The 20,543-nt window shown below is 30.3% G+C and overlaps 1 protein-coding gene across 4 annotated transcripts in view; it reads left to right on the plus strand.

Annotated features, from left to right (window-relative positions):
* Positions 1-20,543, plus strand: part of LOC107439846 (ileal sodium/bile acid cotransporter) — a 34,980-nt gene that overhangs the window by 3,507 nt on the left and 10,930 nt on the right. Inside the window, exon 1 of one of the 4 annotated variants that reach the window (XM_071178406.1) lies at positions 7,909-7,995. The exons of 2 other annotated variants lie outside the window; for them this stretch is intronic. In XM_071178406.1, coding sequence (XP_071034507.1) covers positions 7,924-7,995 — 72 coding nt within the window. In that variant the 5' untranslated portion in view covers positions 7,909-7,923. Of the gene's footprint in view, positions 1-7,908; positions 7,996-19,250; positions 19,465-20,543 lie in introns of those variants that run through there. One more of the 4 variants, XM_016052574.4, reaches the window with a different exon arrangement.

Consider the following 20,543-nt stretch of genomic DNA (forward strand, 5'->3'; position numbering starts at 1 on the left):
CCACTATCCACATAAATCAATTATTAAAGTTGTATTTAGTTTCAATAACTTTTCTTTATAATGCAATAAAATCTGGCGAGCAGCTATTTAAACGATCAAACACTTCGTTTGTTTATTTGTGGCTTGAAGTTAGGCTCGCAGAAAATGCCGTTCATGGGTTAAATTTAGTAGGAATAACACAACCTGTGACGTAGGCTATAGTATACCCAATTCTTAGAATTTTATGCATTTGCAATGTACCTAAGTTAGAAGCGAGCGAAGCGAATAATATAAGATTGCGTAGAAATTTTCGGGGGTTGGAGAGTGTTAGCGAGCAGGGGGCGCAGCCCACTAGTAACTAATTATTACTTTTCGCTTAAAACAGCCAGATAAATTTAAACATGATTTCTTTTTGAAAATATAAAGCTTTGTTTTTCATAGCAACGTATATGAACCTTGAAGGATAAATATCGCAACCATTTTAAGAGGGTCAAAAATGTTTCTACTTCAATATTTCAAGAACTGTTTATTCAGTTGGAAAACAATTCCTTTAACGAGATTCTAGGAATAAAAAATAAAATATATTTTGTTTTCCCTCGTATCATCGTACCAGGAACTTACACTCAGTTACGACTTTTTAATGCCGTCACTAACGGCATTTTATTGTTTAACATTGAACTATGTATTATTATATTGTTTTTTTCCTAAAAAACACTAAATTTCATTAAATTTAATTGATTGATTGTAATCTCAAATCGATTTATCGATGAGTCATACGTGATATATAGATTCAGAACATTTTTTTCCATAATACAATAATTATTCATATTTTAAAATCGTGAATATGTTAACACGGTGGTATGCAAGAAGAAAAAAGTAGTGTGGTTAAGAAGAATTAATTTAGAGCTATAAATATAAAGGATCAGCTATCATTATTTTATTAAATTACAAATGAAAAATATACAGGCCACATCAGTAGGATGTACGGAAGATCAGACCACTAGGCACTCGAAGCAAATTTGAGATGGTTAAATGGCTAGATATTTTGTTTTATATTCGTCGTTGAACAGCCGACCCAATTTTGGGTTTATGACAACTAATGTTCTACTCCTACTCATCGTCTTGCATTCCAAGACTAGCTACCATAAGATATTTATAAGATTTTAGGGTAACAACGGATAAATATTTGAAAACGGTTATTAATACATTTTATTATTTGATTAATTATTATTTTATAACAAGTGTTTGGTAAATAACTCTTAAAGTTTCAAGCTTGTAATTTTGAACCTATCCGGAAAGCAAGGAAACTCCTGGTTCAATACCCCCAGAGGTATTGATTTGTTATGGGAACAATGAGGACTCGACAGATTAAGCGTGCATCAGTCACCATTTACTAAACGGGGAGTCTTCGGTCTGTGGGGATCGAACCCACGAACTCTTGGACATGGGCCCAGTGCCCTATCAACCAGGCTATCACGGCCTTCAAAATGGCTATATAGAAAAAGGCGATGAAGAAAGGAATTGGAGATCAGGTCGAAGACTAGCCAACCCTACTCCCAGGGTAACAACCCAGAACCCAACCCTACTGTCGAACAGATAAAGATGCTACACATATACGTCCAGGATTATTTGCATCGTCATTGAGTAAATGTCGGCATATTTTTGATAGTTAATTAGATAGTATAATGCACGATAAAAAAATTTTCTTCATAGAGATGTCCAAGTCAGAGGCTGAACTAGATCAGTGTCGCACTATCATGTAATCAATTTCCATTTGCACTACTCTAATTAAATGATTCGTATTTCTATTCCAACAGAAACTTGTTCCTAATGGCTGCATCAGTAACTGATAATCATTAATGAATTTCCAGTGGACAAGTAATTGAAGTGACGTCAGCTTAGACATCTCCATTGTCTACAAATAACTGACTGTGAGCCGCAATGACTCAGGGAATAAAGCGTTCGCCTTCCAATGAGGCGAACCGGGTTCGAATCCTAGTCGATACGAATTCTGCATCCGGCTTGCACCGACCACAGTGCTGACGTGAAATATCCTCAGTGGTAGACGGATCATGGGTTAGAGTCCCCTTTCTCGCGGTCAGTGGGAAGTTCTCGCGGTCTTGCAAATGCGGGTCAGCTTCATCAAAAAGTCCTCCATAAAGTCAAATTTCTCCCGATACTCGATCCAGGAGTTCCGTTGTCTTCTGGATTGGGTTCAAAATTACAAGGCTACGGAGTTGAACATTAGTAGTCGTAAACCCATAAAATTGGGTCGGCTGTTCAACGACGGTTATAAAATCAAATCAAATAATACAATTGACTGTAAAATGGTGAATTTTTGTCATGTGAATCAATAAGTCTTACTTAATCCAATTTTGCAAAGTCTGGATTTTAACACTTTAACATCTTCAAAAAGCACTTATGCTAAATTTTCTTATTTATCAACTTGGGTCTTGCACCGATGAACTCTATGTTAAAGCAAAAATGCCACAAAATAATTTCTTTTATAGTAGAATGTATCCATGTTATCGATCCCTCAAACGGGAAATATTCGTCGGAAAAATATTGTTGCATGATTTTTCCCAGTGATAGTCTTCTTTTTATTTGGCTTAAACCCTCCTTCAGATTTCATTGGACTTACGTTTCATTGGACGCCGCTTGACTTCGTTACATTAAGTACATATAGTTCGTCTATAGAAAGAATTCTATATGTCTATATTTTATAACCATCGTTGAACAGTCGACCCAATTTTTGGGGGTTTACGACTACTAATGTTCAAAGCCTTTGCCCTGTAATTTTGAACCCAATCCGGAAGACAAGGGAACTACTGGATCAAGTATTGGAAGAAATTTGCTTTCGTGGAGGGCTTTTTGATGGGACTAACCCGCGTTACATGGAGAGGAAAACCTCCCACGGTTAGACTGACGGCAATGGAACTCTAACCGATGATCCGTCGACCGCTGATGATATTTTACATCAGCATTGTGGTCAGTGCAAGTCGGATGAGGAATTTGTATCAACCAGCCCTCGCTGGGATTCGAACCCGGTTCACCTCAATAAAAGGCGAATGCTCAATCCCGTAAGCCATCATGGCTTACATACGAATATTTTATTTTATAGCAGCCGTTGAACAGCCGACCCAATTTTGGGTTTACGTCTGCTAATGTTCAACTCCGTAGCCATGTAATTTTGAACCAATCCAGAAGACAAGGAAATTTCTGGTATAATTTGTAATGGGAAAATGGAGGACTTTGTCACTAGACAAATTTAACGTGCATCAGTCACTATTTAATACATGGGGAGTGTTCGACGATTTCCATAAAAAATTCCTTATTCTGGAACCTACCAACTATTTGTTCGACAAGTCGACCAAATAGTAAGTGTATAATAGGATTCAAAAATGATTTTTCTGTTTTACCACTCAGTAATATTTTCTAAAAAGGTAAAGGTTTAAAAAATAGAATGGTTTAAAAAGGTAAGCACGAGATCGTAGGTAATAAATTTTTAGTGGTTGGTACAGAGTTAAGGAAAGTGGTAATACAGAGAGTCCTGCGCAATAACCATGATGGGCTCTTGTCGGTCATTTTAGGGTGAAACAAAAGGAATTTATTAATAATTGGAGTAGTGAAAAGAAATAAGAAAAGGTGAAATGCTGAACAACAATTAATGGAAAGATAATAAGCTTAAAACCAGAAGGAGAGTAAGAAGTCAAACGAAATAGGTACTGACGCGTGGATAAATATATATGTATCCGCTTAAATAATAAAAAAACAATTCACATCATAAAATTCTGTGCTCCTGATCTGGAATAAAAGGGAAGAACAAAAAACTTTAGTTACTCACCCAATAACGTTGAGGACGCACCTGATGAAGAGTCAGGAAGAAAAAAAATTTGAATCATCACGAAAGGTAATGATACGCCAAAGATTATGGGCAAAACAACATTTATTGCATAAACAAATTACATTAAAAATTAGCACAGCATCTCTTTCACATCGCATTCCAACCTTGCGTAAATTGATAATACGAGATTAGAAATAAATAAATGAATAAATTTGAGAAAAGGGAAAAAAATGCCATATCATGTTCAAAAAAAAATATATAAACTTGAATTTGCAAAAAAAATTTTATACAATTCAATTAAATTACCATGGTGATATTTACTTAATATTAATTTTTTAATATAGATTTCTTAAGTAACAAGGGAATGGGTTGAGGGGAAAATAACATTCGAAAAAAAGAACGCCGTGTCAATGGCGGATAAGAACTCAAAAAAAAAAAAAAAAAANATTAGTAGTCGTAAACCCATAAAATTGGGTCGGCTGTTCAACGACGGTTATAAAATGAAATAAAATAATATAATTGACTGTAAAATGGTGAATTTTTGTCATGTGAATCAATAAGTGTTACTTAATCCAATTTTGCAAAGTCTGGATTTTAACACATTACAACTTCAAAAAGCACTTATGTTAAATTTTCTTATTTATCAACTTCGGTCTTGCACCGATAAACTCTACGTTAAAACACAAATGCTATAAAATAATTTCTTTTGTAGCAGAATGTATCTATTTTATCGACTCTTCAAATGGGAAATATTCGTCAGAAAAATATTGTTGCGTGATTTTTTCTCAGTGATAGTCTTCTTTTTATTTGGCTTACATTCTCCTTCCTATTTTATGGGACTTACGTTTCATCAGACGCTGTTTGACTTCGTTACATTAAATACGTATAGTTTGTCGATAGAAAGATTTCTATATGTCTATATTTCACAACCGTCGCTAAACAACCGATCCAATTTTTTTGGGTTTACGACTACTAATGTTCAAAGCTTTTGCCTTGCAATTTTGAACCCAATCCGAAAGACAAAGGAACTCCTGGATCAAGTATTGGGAGAAATTTGCCTTCGTGGAGGACTTTTTGGTGGAACTAACCCGCGTTACATGGAGAGGAAAACCATGGAAAACCTCCCTCGGTTAGACTAACGGCAATGGAACTCTAATCCATGATCCGTCTACCACTGATAATATTTTACATCAGTATTGTGGTCAGTGCAAGTCGGATGTGGAATTTGTATCAACCAGCCCTCGCTGGGATTCGAACCCGGTTCACCTCAATAAAAGGCGAACGCTCAATCCCGTGAGTCATCATGACTTACTTACGAATATTTTATTTTATAACAGTCGTTGAACAGCCGACCCAATTTTGGGTTTACGACTGCTAACGTTCAACTCCGTAACTATGTAATTTTGACCCAGTCCAGAAGACAAGGAAATTCCTGGATCAATACCCCCAGAGGTATAATTTGTAATGGGAACATGGAGGGCTTTGTCACAAGACAAATTTAACGTGCATCAGTCACTATTTAACACATGGGGAGTCTTCGACGATTTCTATAAAAAAAAAAAATCCGTGTTCTGGAACCTTCCAACTACTTGTTCGACAAGTCGACCAAATAGTAAGTGTATAATAGGACTCAAAAATTATTTTTCTGCTTCTCCACTCAGTAATATTTTCTAAAAAGGTGTAGGTTTAAAAAACTAGAATTGTTTAAAAAGATAAGCACGAGATCGTAAGTAATAAATTTTTAGTGGTTGGTACAGAGTTAAGGAAAGTGGTAGTACAGAGAGTCCTGCGCAATAACCGTGATGGGCTCTTGTCGGTCATTTTAGGGTGAAACAAAAGAAAGGTATTAATAATTGGAGTATTGAAAAGAAATAAGAAAAGATGAAATGCTGAACAACAATTAATGAAAAGATAACAAACTGAAAACCAGAAGGAGATTAAGAAGTCAAACGAAATAGGCACAGACTCGTGGATATATATATATATATGTATCCGCTTAAATAATAAAAAAAAAACAATTTACATCATAAAATTCTGTGCTCCTGATCTGGAATAAAAAGGAAGAACAAAAAATTTCAGTTACTCACCCTATAACGTTGAGGACACACCTGATGAGGAGTCAGAAAAAAAAAATTTGAATCATCACGAAAGGTAATGATACGCCAAAGATTATGGGCAAAACAACATTTATTTCATAAACAATTTACATTAAAAATTAGCACAGCATCTCTTTCACATCGCATTCCAACCTTGTGTAAATTGATAATGCAAGATAAAAAAAATAATAATAAATAAAAGAATAAATTTGGGAAAAGGAAAAAAAATGCCAAATCATGTTCAAAAAAAATATATTAACTTGAATTTGCAAAAAAAAAATTTATAAAATTACATTGAATTACCATGGTGATATTTACTAAAAAATATATATATAAAAAAATTAATATTAAGCAACAAGGGAATGAGATGTGGGAAAAATAATAGTGAAAAAAAAGAAGAAAAGAACGCCATATCATTGGCGGATAAGAACTCAAAAAAAAAAAAAATGCAAGTGCAAAAACTAGACTAGGACGGGGTGCACATAGGACCAGCCCGATGGCCTCCCAGATGTATAACCAGGGACTAATATAGTACTTTAGTTACTTACTTTAGTACTACAGTACTTTAATACTATAGTTACTTACTTTAGTACTTTAGTTACTTACTTTAGTACTTTAGTTACTTACTTTAGTACTATAGTACTTTAGAATAGTAGTTTTTAATAATACTTTATATCTATAGGTGTAACGGTTGGAAAAAAATGTTTCAGAAAAGTAGATTTTGAGTAAGGATAGGGAGAATTGACCAATCAGGTTCAGGGAGAGCCCTAACCGCAAGGCGGGAAACTAAGGGGTCACAGTACCCCAAAAAATGAACAAAATATCGATATTTTTTAATTGCTTATAATAAAACTTCAAACTATTTCGAGTGCACTGGAAAAAAAATCATCTCTCTATCTTTTTAAAAAAGTTATGAATGATTTCAGATTGCCCTAAAACATAAACTTGATCAGCAGACAAACTTTAAAATGCCTTTTCTCATAGATGATACTTTTGTGTTTTAGTCTTAATTAAATCCTTAATGATTTTTTTCTATTTAAGATAAAGCTTTGAAGTAAACTTTTTTATCTTAAGTATAATGCACTTATTTAAACTATCCATGGAATACGCATTTTATGCGGTAATAAAATTTTTACGGCAACTTATAGGCAACCTGACAGGAATTTTCAACCTTTTTTTTCTACTTTTTTACAAAATAATCTATAAAAAACTTTCTAATTGATATATCAACAAATGAATGCACAAAATTTGTTAAGATGAATATTGTAAGCACTAAGAAAAAAAAAATTTAAAATATGTTAAAATGAAAAAGACTTAAGAATTTAAAAATTTTGAATTTTTTCAATTTTTTTTTAAATTTAAAAAAAAATTAAACAGATTAACTATTTTTTGAAGATAAATTATTGATTATAAGTTAAATGAGCATGTAAAGCATCCACAAAATGAATGATTATGCCTTTATTTTTAAAAAAAATGTTAAAAGAGATCCCTTTCAACAAGCGGGGAGGAAAGATGTAGAAAGATGAAAGAAAGGAAAAAAAACAAGATGGCTAAGGAGTCAAAGACTGAAACTTAAGTGAAGGATAATTAAAATTAGATGGCGCTTAAAATTAAAAAAACAGGCAAAAGGAGGTTGAAAAATAGTTAAAATTAATTATAAAAAAATCGTTAAACCAAGATTTACAACAGGAAAACAAATTAAAAAAATTATTTACCTTAATTTAAAGATAAAATTAAATAATAGAAAAACCATGTTTAAAAAAAATGTCGCAGATCACTGTGACGCCTGTCTTAAATATTGACCCAAACCCCTAATTTAAATAGTTAAACCTCGCACCACAATCACCGATATCAATATTCTGATATCACCCGACTTCTATTATGAAAGAAATAGTATCATTTTAGAAGGCAAGATGTCTGAAAACACGATTAATTGGAAAATAAAGATCTTTTGGTGATTTTGTGACAGCTACATTGCGCGTGGTAAAAGGCAAGATAAAACGGATGCGCAATATATCTAGCTTCCTCAATATACGTCAGCAGCTGATTTTATTGATCACGAAATCTATCGCCAAGGTGAGAACCTCATCGCTGTTTAATGAATATAAATTTCTTCAAAACACTTAATACCGTCATCAAACACAATATTTTCGTTTACTTTAATAAATTTTCAAAATTTATTTAACAATTTTATTGTTGATAATTTTTAAATATATTTTTGGCATTTCGTACGGAATTCTCTAAAATTTATCCATCTGTTTTATTGCTGTTAATTCCTGAAAATATTTTTAATAAATTCTTTAAACTTATTTTGCCATTCTGTTGCAGTTAGTTTTCAAAATACTTTTTCCTTTTTATTTGGTAATTCCTTTTAAAGTTTGCTGCCATACATTTGCTTTTAGAAAAGTTCAAAATTGGTCTGTTTGCTATTATTCCCAATTTTTTGCTATCATAAATTGATACTGTCATCGTATTTCCTTTTGGGAAAAGTGTGCGTTGGCTTCATTTTCCAATTTTTGCCATTTTTTCCAATTTTTTAACTCTATATACAAACTTAATCCATTTACAAACTTATACAATTTTATAAGCTTTAATGGTATGACAAATAAAGTGGTGCCTGTACTTTGTCTATTGAACTGTTTTACCGTATTGTTTGGCACGGCATGTCCTTTTTTGGACTTTGTGCCACTAAACCATACATTCAATTCAATTAAAATCCAATTTTTAAACAGCTTGATTGAAATACCTTTTGCCATCGAACTTACCATGGGAAGTTTTCGTAGTTTTCTACTCCGTATAACGTGTTAGTTTCTCCAAAATACTTTGTTGTGCAGCAAGATCCTTGTTTGTAACTTAATCTAGGAGATTTTTAATCTTTCGGGGGTTCGAATTTACTAAGATACAGATATAGAATCGTAAAATTAAGGACAACAAAACCATTATCTGACTCTTCTGTTCAACATTGGTTACAACATGAAATTTCTTGCCGAGTAGGTAGATCTCATTACACGTAAATTATACGTTAAAATTTACACACGCGATCACTACACGTAAATTATACTGTAAAATTACACGTTTATAATTATCGGGTGAATAAAAATTACACCCTGATCGTTAAATTCTTTTTCATTTAACATACCGTCATTTTATAAAAATATTTTTAGAATATTCTTCGTTTAGCAGACGCTATACATTATTAGATGCTTTTGAAAATTTAAGCAAATAAAAAGAAAACTTAATAATAAAGTCCACTGTTAGCAGATGGCTTCCCTTCATAAGAAAATTTTACTTTAATTATTTTACATCCAAACAGCCATCCCAAATTTCTTTTTAAAAAAATTTATTTTGAAAAACTCTAAAATTAAAGTTATTTTTTTAATTTATGTAGGCAAACGATAATTTTCTGTGGAGTTATGTCTAAAATTTTTGTTCGATAAAATATTACATTGCAAAATGCCAAAAGTTTTGCAAAAATGCTATACTACCCGACCGGGTAACAATTAAAATTCATTGTAAAGGATTCCATTTTCACTGAGTACCCGAACCCGGCAAAATGTAAGAACCGGTACATTTCAAATTCAGATATTTATTCGTTATATTTTTTTTTCGTTTCTATTAATAAAAAGCTTTCTAATTCAATGTCAAAACACTGATACACACTGACTCTTCGTCAAAACACTGACAATCTAGTAACCTTTTGACGCAAATGGAACACCGATGCCCCTTTTGTATATATTTTTTTTCGAAGCTCTAATTACAAACAGAAATACATTTTAGTTTTTTTTTTTTTTTAATTATAAAAAACAGTCTAATAGTAGCTAAAAAATTCTGCTAGATAAAATACTAAAATATAAAATTCTAAAAAGTTATTCGAAATGTTATTTTTTTTTTCATTCATACTCAAAGATTTATCAATTATTGATTTTGTAAATTAAAGAAATTTCAATGATGAATGTTTTTCTTAGATCTAAATAACTGCAAATAAGTGCAAATTTGATCAAATATTTTTTGGAAGATTTAATCTTTAACGCCGAATAAGACACCAGAATTTCATGTTGTCTTTCATAACCATTAATTATTAAAACATTAAATATAGCATTTTTCACTTATTTTGATCTAAATTAATGCAAAATAATGAAAAAAGTATGAAAAATACGTTTGTGACAAAGAGATAAAAAGCTGCGAAAAAGCTCCTTTAATTAGAGAAAGTAGTGACATCTATGAACGCTTTTAGACACTAAATATGGATGTTGCATTGAGAGGGCACAGGGGGTCACGTGCTCCCCAATAATTATTTTTATACTACCTAGAATTATTTTTTTAAACTTCAAGAAAAGCTATTCTTTATTTTTTATTTTTTAAATATTAAAATTTCTAGATAGTATATCAATAATTTAACGAAATAATTCTTTAACACTCACTTTAATGTGAGTGGTATCTTGAAAATCATTTAAAGATGAAAAAAAATATATTACGATTATTACTTAACAATTTGAATGTTAGCATATAATTGTATTTAGTAATTTGTTTTAATTTTTGCACGTTGCAGTTTTTTTTTTAAAAATTATAATTACTTTCTTTGAACATCAGGCTATCATTTAGAGAAACCCTTTTTTGCTTTTCTTACTGTCAAAAGTTTTTAGTAACTCCTTTACTTTTTTTTTATTGCATTAAACAACTGACAGCTCGTTTTGAACTCTAAATGTATATTCCAATTTGTTCCAAGTATAAATTTCTAGGGGAAAAAATTCGATAGACTTTTCTTATGTTTAATAATCGTATAATCTTTAACCAATAAGTTTCCTTTAATCCGAATTCCGAAATATCCTTATTATTAAAATTATAGGAGGATTAAAATTGCATAGAAACCCATGCCCAGAAATGTCGCCATATGCCGCTAGGAGCAGTTCCTTATTATAAAGTGTTTCTTATTCTGCTACGGAAGAGGTCATAATAAGCTCCTCTATCCGCGTGCGTCGACATTTCCGGGCATTGGTTTCTACGAAATGTTTATCCTGATAATGTGCCCAAACCCAATACCTCCTAGAAAGGAATCAAGCCTCACAACGGGTTACTATAGGCGATGATGACGTAGTAGAGTTAGGCCCAGAGGGAAACCAGTCAGGGTAGCTATTTTTACGAAAAACTCCGAATCTGATCAAACGAGCCATTGGCGATATTCTGAAGTATTATAACCTGTGTCGGCATTCAGCCAATTGGCGAATATTTTTGATTTGAATTTGTAAACAACCGTCGGTGTTCTGGTGTCAACGTTCTTCGTAAAATTTATATTTATTCTACAAATGTTATAAATGTCAGCATTAATTTAATTCTTAGTGTTATGAATAATTGCATATGAGTGCTGTGTACCAAACTGCAGAGGATTTTACAAAGTTGATGGTACAAAAGTATTAAATTTTGGATTTCCCAATACGTAAGAAATGGCTTGCCGCCATGCCAAGAGATTTTGAAGTTGCAAAGAATTCTAAAGTGAGTAATATTTGTTCTTATTTTTAAAAATTTAATTATGCTTCTTTATTATATTTTTACTAAGAGTAAATTATTTTAAATTGNAAATTTCTTTTTAAAAAAATTTATTTTGAAAAACTCTAAAATTAAAACTATTTTTTTAATTTATGTAGGCAAACGATAATTTTCTGTGGAGTTATGTCTAAAATTTTTGTTCGATAAAATATTACATTGCAAAATGCCAAAAGTTTTGCAAAAATGCTATACTACCCGACCGGGTAACAATTAAAATTCATTGTAAAGGATTCCATTTTCACTGAGTACCCGAACCCGGCAAAATGTAAGAACCGGTACATTTCAAATTTAGATATTTATTCGTTATATTTTTTTTCGTTTCTATTAATAAAAAGCTTTCTAATTCAATGTCAAAACACTGATACACACTGACTCTTCGTCAAAACACTGACAATCTAGTAACCTTTTGACGCAAATGGAACACCGATGCCCCTTTTGTATATATTTTTTTTCGAAGCTCTAATTACAAACAGAAATACATTTTAGTTTTTTTTTTTTTTTAATTATAAAAAACAGTCTAATAGTAGCTAAAAAATTCTGCTAGATAAAATACTAAAATATAAAATTCTAAAAAGTTATTCGAAATGTTATTTTTTTTTTCATTCATACTCAAAGATTTATCAATTATTGATTTTGTAAATTAAAGAAATTTCAATGATGAATGTTTTTCTTAGATCTAAATAACTGCAAATAAGTGCAAATTTGATCAAATATTTTTTGGAAGATTTAATCTTTAACGCCGAATAAGACACCAGAATTTCATGTTGTCTTTCATAACCATTAATTATTAAAACATTAAATATAGCATTTTTCACTTATTTTGATCTAAATTAATGCAAAATAATGAAAAAAGTATGAAAAATACGTTTGATAAAAACTCTGTGACAAAGAAATTAAAAGCTGCGAAAAATTTGCTTTTTATCTCCTTTAATTAGAGAAAGTAGTGACATCTATGGACGCTTTTAGACACTAAATATGGATGTTGCATTGAGAGGGCACAGGGGGTCACGTGCTCCCCAATAATTATTTTTATACTACCCAGAATTATTTTTTTAAACTTCAAGAAAAGCTATTCTTTATTTTTTATTTTTTAAATATTAAAATTTCTAGATAGTATATCAATAATTTAACGAAATAATTCTTTAACAGTCACTTTAATGTGAGTGGTATCTTGAAAATCATTTAAAGATGAAAAAAAATATATTACGATTATTACTTAACAATTTGAATGTTAGCATATAATTGTATTTAGTAATTTGTTTTAATTTTTGCACGTTGCAGTTTTTTTTTTAAAAATTATAATTACTTTCTTTGAACATCAGGCTATCATTTAGAGAAACCCTTTTTTGCTTTTCTTACTGTCAAAAGTTTTTAGTAACTCCTTTACTTTTTTTTTATTGCATTAAACAACTGACAGCTCGTTTTGAACTCTAAATGTATATTCCAATTTGCTCCAAGTATAAATTTCTAGGGGAAAAAATTCGATAGACTTTTCTTATGTTTAATAATTGTATAATCTTTAACCAATAAGTTTCCTTTTATCCGAATTCCAAAATATCCTTATTATTAAAATTATAGGAGGATTAAAATTGCATAGAAACCCATGCCCAGAAATGTCGCCATATGCCGCTAGGAGCAGTTCCTTATTATAAAGTGTTTCTTATTCTGCTACGGAAGAGGTCATAATAAGCTCCTCTATCCGCGTGCGTCGACATTTCCGGGCATTGGTTTCTACGAAATGTTTATCCTGATAATGTGCCCTAACCTCCCTTGAAATTTGTAGCAACGTTTGCGTGAGACTCTGTTCTATATAACGTTTTGAAACTTTACATTTCGACAAAAAATGGACTAGAAATTTGATTTTAAAACTAATCTGTAGCCTTCGAAAAAAAACTATTTTCAGATTTGAAAACACAACCGCATTAGACGATTACAAGCATTTGCATAAAAAATTTCTTCCTCAGTTCAATCAATACATTTAAAAATTGGTTAAATACTATTGATTTTTTTTTTTTAATTATTCTATTTCATGGCAGTCCAAAGGTTGTAACGGGTGTATCAATTAATTAGTTCACCCTCCAATATCGACAACTTCTGTAATGTCATATAGCAAAGATATATATAAAAAAAAATTCTAAATATCACTTTCTATAAATTATGAAAAATGTAAGTTTTGATGGATTGTAGAAATTAACTGAAATGCGCAATTTAGAAGAACTATCTTAAAGATACTTCAAGAAAATAAATTTCAAAAAAAAGTCTTGTTCTTATTCATCAAGTAATTTAATAACTTGAAAAATGCATGTAAAATGCAGAGATGTGGTTAAACTCTGGAATTTATAAACAATGCAATTTCAATTATAGTTTTATATTTAAGTTAGTCTTTCTAAAACGCAAATATTATAATTTTTTCAATCACCGCTGCTCTTCATCAACGGGACAAACAGAACCTGATGACGCATTTTAAGTAAAAATTGTAGTTTAATAACTTCATTACTTTGATAGAGACAAAATAAACTTGATATTATATATTATTTCATTACGAAAACAGTTTTATCTATATATTAAAAAGCCGCCTAATTTGAGTGTCAGGTACCTTTCCTGTTAGACAGCTTCTGCCTGAGGCTGAATAAATATTTACATAGAAAATGAACTATCTCTTCATGATTCTTTAATAGCTGTATCATGCCACGCTCATGCAAGTCCCATAGCAAAATGTGCCAATCACGTGATAAAGTTATACTTGAACCGCAAATAATTTTAACTTAATCAGTGTGGTTTTTTTTGTTTCTCGGTCTACTGTCTCATTACGTATCCTGCGAGGAAAGCGGATCATGAGTTAGAGACCCCTTACCATGGGGCTAACCGTGGAAGGTTTTCGAGGTTTTCCTCTCCATATAACGCGAATGCAGGTTATTTCCATCAAAAAGACCTCCACGAAAGAAATTTTCGCCCAATATTTGATCCAGGCATTCCCTTATCTTCTTGACTGGGTTCAAATTAACAAAGCTACATTGTTGAACATTAGTATTCGTAAACCTAGAATTGGGTCGGTTATTCAACGACGGTTTTAAAATTATAAAATAAAAATATTGTCTTATTACGTAATAAAACTCAAAATTTAGTTTTTTTCCCCCTTTAAAAAAGTTTCTGATTTAAATGTTTCATTCCAAGAGAATTTTTCGAAGTTTTTTTCTCCTTTAAAAAATTTTTTGCAGTTTCAGGTTATTTATTTATACAACTTAGTACAGTCACTGAGCTGTCATTGTGAAGAACTGGGGTTCGATCCCCAGTGGCGGCTTGATTAGCTTCAGATCGATTGGTTCCAACTTGTCTGGGAAATAAAAGTGGCCTGTGCGTAGTGCTGGTGACATTGTCACAATCATGTCATTGGTCACGAACCTGTGAAGCCTTTACTTCCATGACCAGTCAGGCCCACAACGGATTTAGTACACTAAATTTTTTAGGGTAGAGCGGGAAATTGAGATTGTTTTCATTAAAATTATCATTGATCGTTTTACTTCCTTATTCAATTCAAGACTTTAAACATTTCGAAAAAAATTTTTATAACATTCCAGTCAAATATTTTCCTAAAACCATTTATAGGCCCTTCTTATTTTCTCATTTGCAAATTCATATGTTTCTATACATTAATAATTAATTACACAATGAAAGAGTTCTTTTCTCCCTGTGCTCGCAAAACAACCAATAACTAGCACGGTAGGAGAAGGAAAAAAAACATCAAAACCAGTTTGATTGCCAAATTAAACTTGGAGCTATTTACGGCAGTCGGCGTTCGACTCGTGTTAGTTTCTTTCAGCAATCAAACAGATTTTGATGTTTTCAGTACCGCTTTCTTAAACTGCTGGGCGTTCCGGAGTTGAACCTCCTCTTCAAGCCTAGCCTGATCAAGGACCTCCCTCTGGCCTCGAAAGCATGCTGGGAAACATGCAAGCCCAAGGAGCGCCGACAGTAGCGTTCGAGGCGATTCATAATAGTTCGAAAGCGTTTTTTCCTCCATATCATACCATTCATATTTATATATGAATCTGTGATGTGTTTGCTTTTGAAACTTTTTTCTAAAGATATATATTAAGGGCGGTTATTTAAGATTATTTTGCTCAATACATCATTTTAAAAATATTTTAAAAGTTCGAAAATTTAAAATTACATTTTTAATCTCAAATTTAATAAAAAAATCTGCTCAAAAGGAAAAAATTATTTGAAAATGGTCTTCATTTAATTATGCATAAATATTATTCTCAGAAAAGCTACCCTGGCTATTTTTTGAGGTTAAATTTGTTTACTTAATAACCAGATATAAAAATCTTTTTTTCTCAAGTCAAAACTTATTTTGTGTACAAAAAAAAATATTGTAAATGGCACGCTAATAAACACATTATATGTTTTGTTTTATGTTTGTAAAATGTGTACTTGTTATTGGAAACATGTTTTTTTTCTATCTTAAAAATGCTACCTTTCTCTCAATTAGCCGAAAATAGGGTATTTGTGACTGTTAAATTTGCTTCAAAATAATGTAATATTTTCATGTTGTTTTTCATTAACCTGAAATTGACTTTTTTTTTCAATTTCATTTTATATTTTTAAAAAAATCCTTTCATAAAGGTAAAAATTGTAGACAAAAATTACATATTTTGTGATCTTTATAATCATATCGATTTCATCACAACGTTAATCAGTCGGAACATTGTTAGAAATCATAATTACATTGGAAACGTCAAACTCGCTTAATAAGGAGATACAAAAATATAAAGTCTACTACACAAAATATAGTATAAAACGCTTTATTACACAGCAAGAGACTACAATGTACGACTTACAAGTATCACAGGAGGTGTTTGAAATGGCACCCAACTTTAGGTATCCATATTGAGCCTAATTACAACTTTTAAAACATTTTCCTGGTTTCCGTTGATTATCGCCTATTAGGAACTGGCCTATTTAGAGACTCTGAAAAAAAATAATAATTTCTAGAAGCAAAATCTTATAATGCATTAGGTGTTTTTTATCAAAAAACTCAAGCAAATTCACGTGTTTGGGAAAGTGTCTGAGTCACTAATTTAAAAAAAGAAAAAAAATTTTTATGGAGTTAATTTCTAATTTCTCTCCTGGTGGATTGATGACGGTCAATAGACTGACAGATTTAATGTTCATTCATTAATTTAGACAGAGAAGTTCTCCGAAATTAGATTAAATGTTATCGAAACTCTTCCTCTCGAAATGGGAAAACAAATTAGCAATCAACAAACAATCGTTTACTTCGTAATCAACATCAGTAGGTTATGTACTGTTTATTTCTTTCGATGCTTTATTTTTGTTGACAAGTTATGATTCTAGAATAAATCGAAAAGTCTCTTCAGCCAATTGTAGTCCCAGGAAATTTCTGCCACTTTAATGTTCATTCAATTAAGTGATATCTGTTTATAAAATATCTTTCATGAGATATGTATAAGACATAGTTACAAAATATCTCTTATGTAACTATTTAGGAGAATTTTATAACTCAATATTTATAATTCACTGAATATATCTTGAATTATTCTTATATTTTATCGACATTGCTGGTACTATCATAACAGATGCTTAATAAGATGACTTAAAAATAGGTGTAAGAGTAATTTAAAGCCCCAGTAAGGATCATTCAACCTGTGCGTGTATATCTCGTAGACTATGTTATTAATCTATGTTTTTAGACTATGTTATTAGTCTAATGGCATATCTTCGTGAGACTATATAGGAAAACATTTGATGAAATACAGAACATTTGGAACAAAACATTTTGGTATTGTACCAAAATTTGGTGAATACAACGTTTAGTAGTACAATATCACATGAAAATATTTTAAGGATTTTTTCTGTTTGTTTGACTTTACAAAGCGTAAAAATATATATAAATTTACCCTCAATGGTCAAAGGCTTTAATTGCCATAAAAATTTTTAAAAAAGTAAGAAATTTGATTCAATTAACCTTTTGGAATGTTTTATGGCATATTATTACACTAGACTCGGATGATTATCTTATTATTTTAATCTAGTGAATTTTGTTTCAGTACCAAAAGGTAAAAAAATTCACGGTAAAATTACTTTATGTTATGCAACAAAAAATTTATCATTTTTTTATGTAATAACTGAAAATAAATAAAATTAAAAGTTAAGTAAGTTCAACTAATTCTAAAATAATATTTTAAAACTTTAAATTTAAACCACCATTTTAAAGTATGATATTTATTAAAGTAATTTATGTCAAAATAATTTCAAATGTCTCTGAAAAAATTTGCAAAATTAAATTTTTGTCTATCCTTTTTGGCAATTTTAACACATTTTTTCTTCCAACCACACTATATTTGTTTGCCATTAAAAAGAACATTTTCAACTTAAATTCAAAATGTTGTTTGTTTTTTTTTTGTTTTTTTTTTCAAAGTGTAACTCTTATTAAAAGATTTATATAAATTAAAAAGAAAAAAAGGTTTTTCTATACAAATTGTTTTCTGAAATCTTCCTTTGGATATCTTTTACTCACATTTTTTTCAAAAAAAAAAAAACTCTACATTCGAATAACATAAACAGAAACAATTGCTAAACAAATCAAAAATTTATGCTACACTTTAAAGTCAGATTTTATTGAAAATAATTATATCAAAAAATAGGTACCGTAATATACATTTGTTTAAATATTTTTTAAATTATCTTTTTGGATTATTTGTTTTTGCACCTTTTCATGAAAAAATTGGAAATTAGCTAATGCTAGAGGACATAATTCCCAGATCAAAACTATATACTAAGATGATAAAGTAATGAAATTAGTAACAGAAATCAGTAAATTCAGTATCTGACACAATCTCAAATCAGATGATCTTGAATATTTAAGCTATGGGTTAAAAAAAATATAGACAGAAAATATAAATTTGCTTTTGTAGTTAATGGAATCTAACATTTTCATACGAAAGTATAATTTAAGTATATAAATTTGTCTACGCGTTAATATTATAGAACATAAATCTTAAAATATCGCGCTGAATTAAAAAAGAAAAACCTGAAAAAGCATTGAAATGAAAAATTATTAGAAATTTTATTCAATTAACTTTTTGGAATGTTTTATGGCATATTATTACACTAAACTCATATAATCGTCTTATTATTTTAGTCTAGTGAATTTTGCATCAGTATCAAAAGGTAAAAAAATCCACGGTAAAATTATAGAAAAATAATAGGTATCGCAGACAAAAAATAGGTATCGCAATACACATTTGTAGAATTAACTTTTAAAATTTCTTTTTGGATGATTTGTTTCTGTACTTTTTCATGAAAAAATTTGAGATTAGGCAATTATATTAGAGGATATAATTCCTGGAACCAAACTCTATATTACAATGTTAAAGTAATGGAATCAGTAACAGATTCAGTATCTGGCACAAACTCAAATCTGATGATCTTGAATATTTAAGTTATGTGTTTGAACAAATTTATTTTCAATTGGTTTAATAAGGACAGAAAATATAAATTTGTAGTTAATGGAATCTAACATTTTCATTCGAAAGTATAATTTAAGTATATAAATTTGTCTATGCGTTAATATTATAGAACATAAATCTTAAAATGTCACGCCGAATTAAAAGAAGAAAAAAACTGAGAAAGCATTGCTTCTTTTCTTCATATAAAAAGCTATCTTAGCCATTTATCTGACCCGAACTTTAAATTCGTCGTAAAATTTGATTAATATTCTGATATGCAATGAGTAATTTCTTGCCACCGTTTCATTTATTTCATTTTCGTTCGCTATAGTTTGGAAATCGTAGATAGATTTTGCAATATATTTTTTCCAAGATGAAAAATTTAACCTATGTATACATCAATAGTACTATGGGCAGCATGAAAGAAATATCTAAAGACTCTAATTTTACATTTATTTTCGATAATTTGCTGCTATCAATTTTGATAGTTATTATGTTTGCGATTGGTTGTGAAATATCTTGGGTAGAGGTATTTATGAATTTTATTATAATTTTGCTCACATCTTAATTTAGAAAACAATTACAAAAAGTTGATATTAATAGAAGAATTGTTATTTTTTCATTGATGTCCTTCGATACGAACCTTTTATGGCACGCCCCAAGCATGGCCTGGTCGCTAAATTTTGAAAAATAGAAAGAAAAAAATATATACTAATAATATATACTATATAAATAAATATATACTATATACTTTGTAGTATTAATTCTTCTCTGCCAAAAATATTTGATTCTGTTTATAGTTGTGTGAAAGCTTAAAAACTGCTTTTATAAAAATAATTGAAAGTTAACTTCACGAAATTTTAAGAAGTCTTACGGGCAGTTCTCTGCTATTTTACCAGGTTGTGGATAGGTACCCTGTATTTGATGAAGTATTCTAATGGATACCTAGGATCTGAAGATGATAAATAATGGCGCTGTAGACATAATAAAGAATAAAAACCTAAAAGTTTAAATTTTACATTCATTTTTTATATAGTTTACTATTATATTTACTTTAGTCATTTTGCTTTCTCTTTGTACTAATACATCACATTGGGTCGATGTATTAAGCATTTTTTATCATATTTTTGCATTATTTTTATGTAGAAAGCAACTATAAAAATCCAACATTTACAGAATTGTTTCCTTTTTCAACGCTGTACCACGATGAAAAATTTGACACTGGAATATATCCATGGTACTCAGGGCCTGATCTAGAAAAGAGGGAGCCCTAGGCCTAGAACTGTCAGGGGCCCCTGATCGTTACTATAAACAAAATTTACTTATTGTTTTACTTATTGTTTAATTATGAAGTGTTTTAAAATTATTTATAACTTCAGTACATTACGATAAATTAGAAAATATGAGCTCATATTTATTTCAATCTTTGTTAACTCATAATTATAAGACATAATTCATAGACAATTCTTAAGGTAAAACACGAAAATAAATTATTTGAAACATTAAGGGGGTCCCAGAAATGAGGAGGCCTGGGAATGAGTAGCCTGATTTATCGTAAGGCCTGGGCTTCTCAGTCCTTATGATAAATCAGGCTCTGATGTTTCTGTA

This window comes from Parasteatoda tepidariorum, chromosome 3 (assembly GCF_043381705.1).
Source record: "Parasteatoda tepidariorum isolate YZ-2023 chromosome 3, CAS_Ptep_4.0, whole genome shotgun sequence".
NCBI lineage: Eukaryota > Metazoa > Arthropoda > Arachnida > Araneae > Theridiidae > Parasteatoda > Parasteatoda tepidariorum.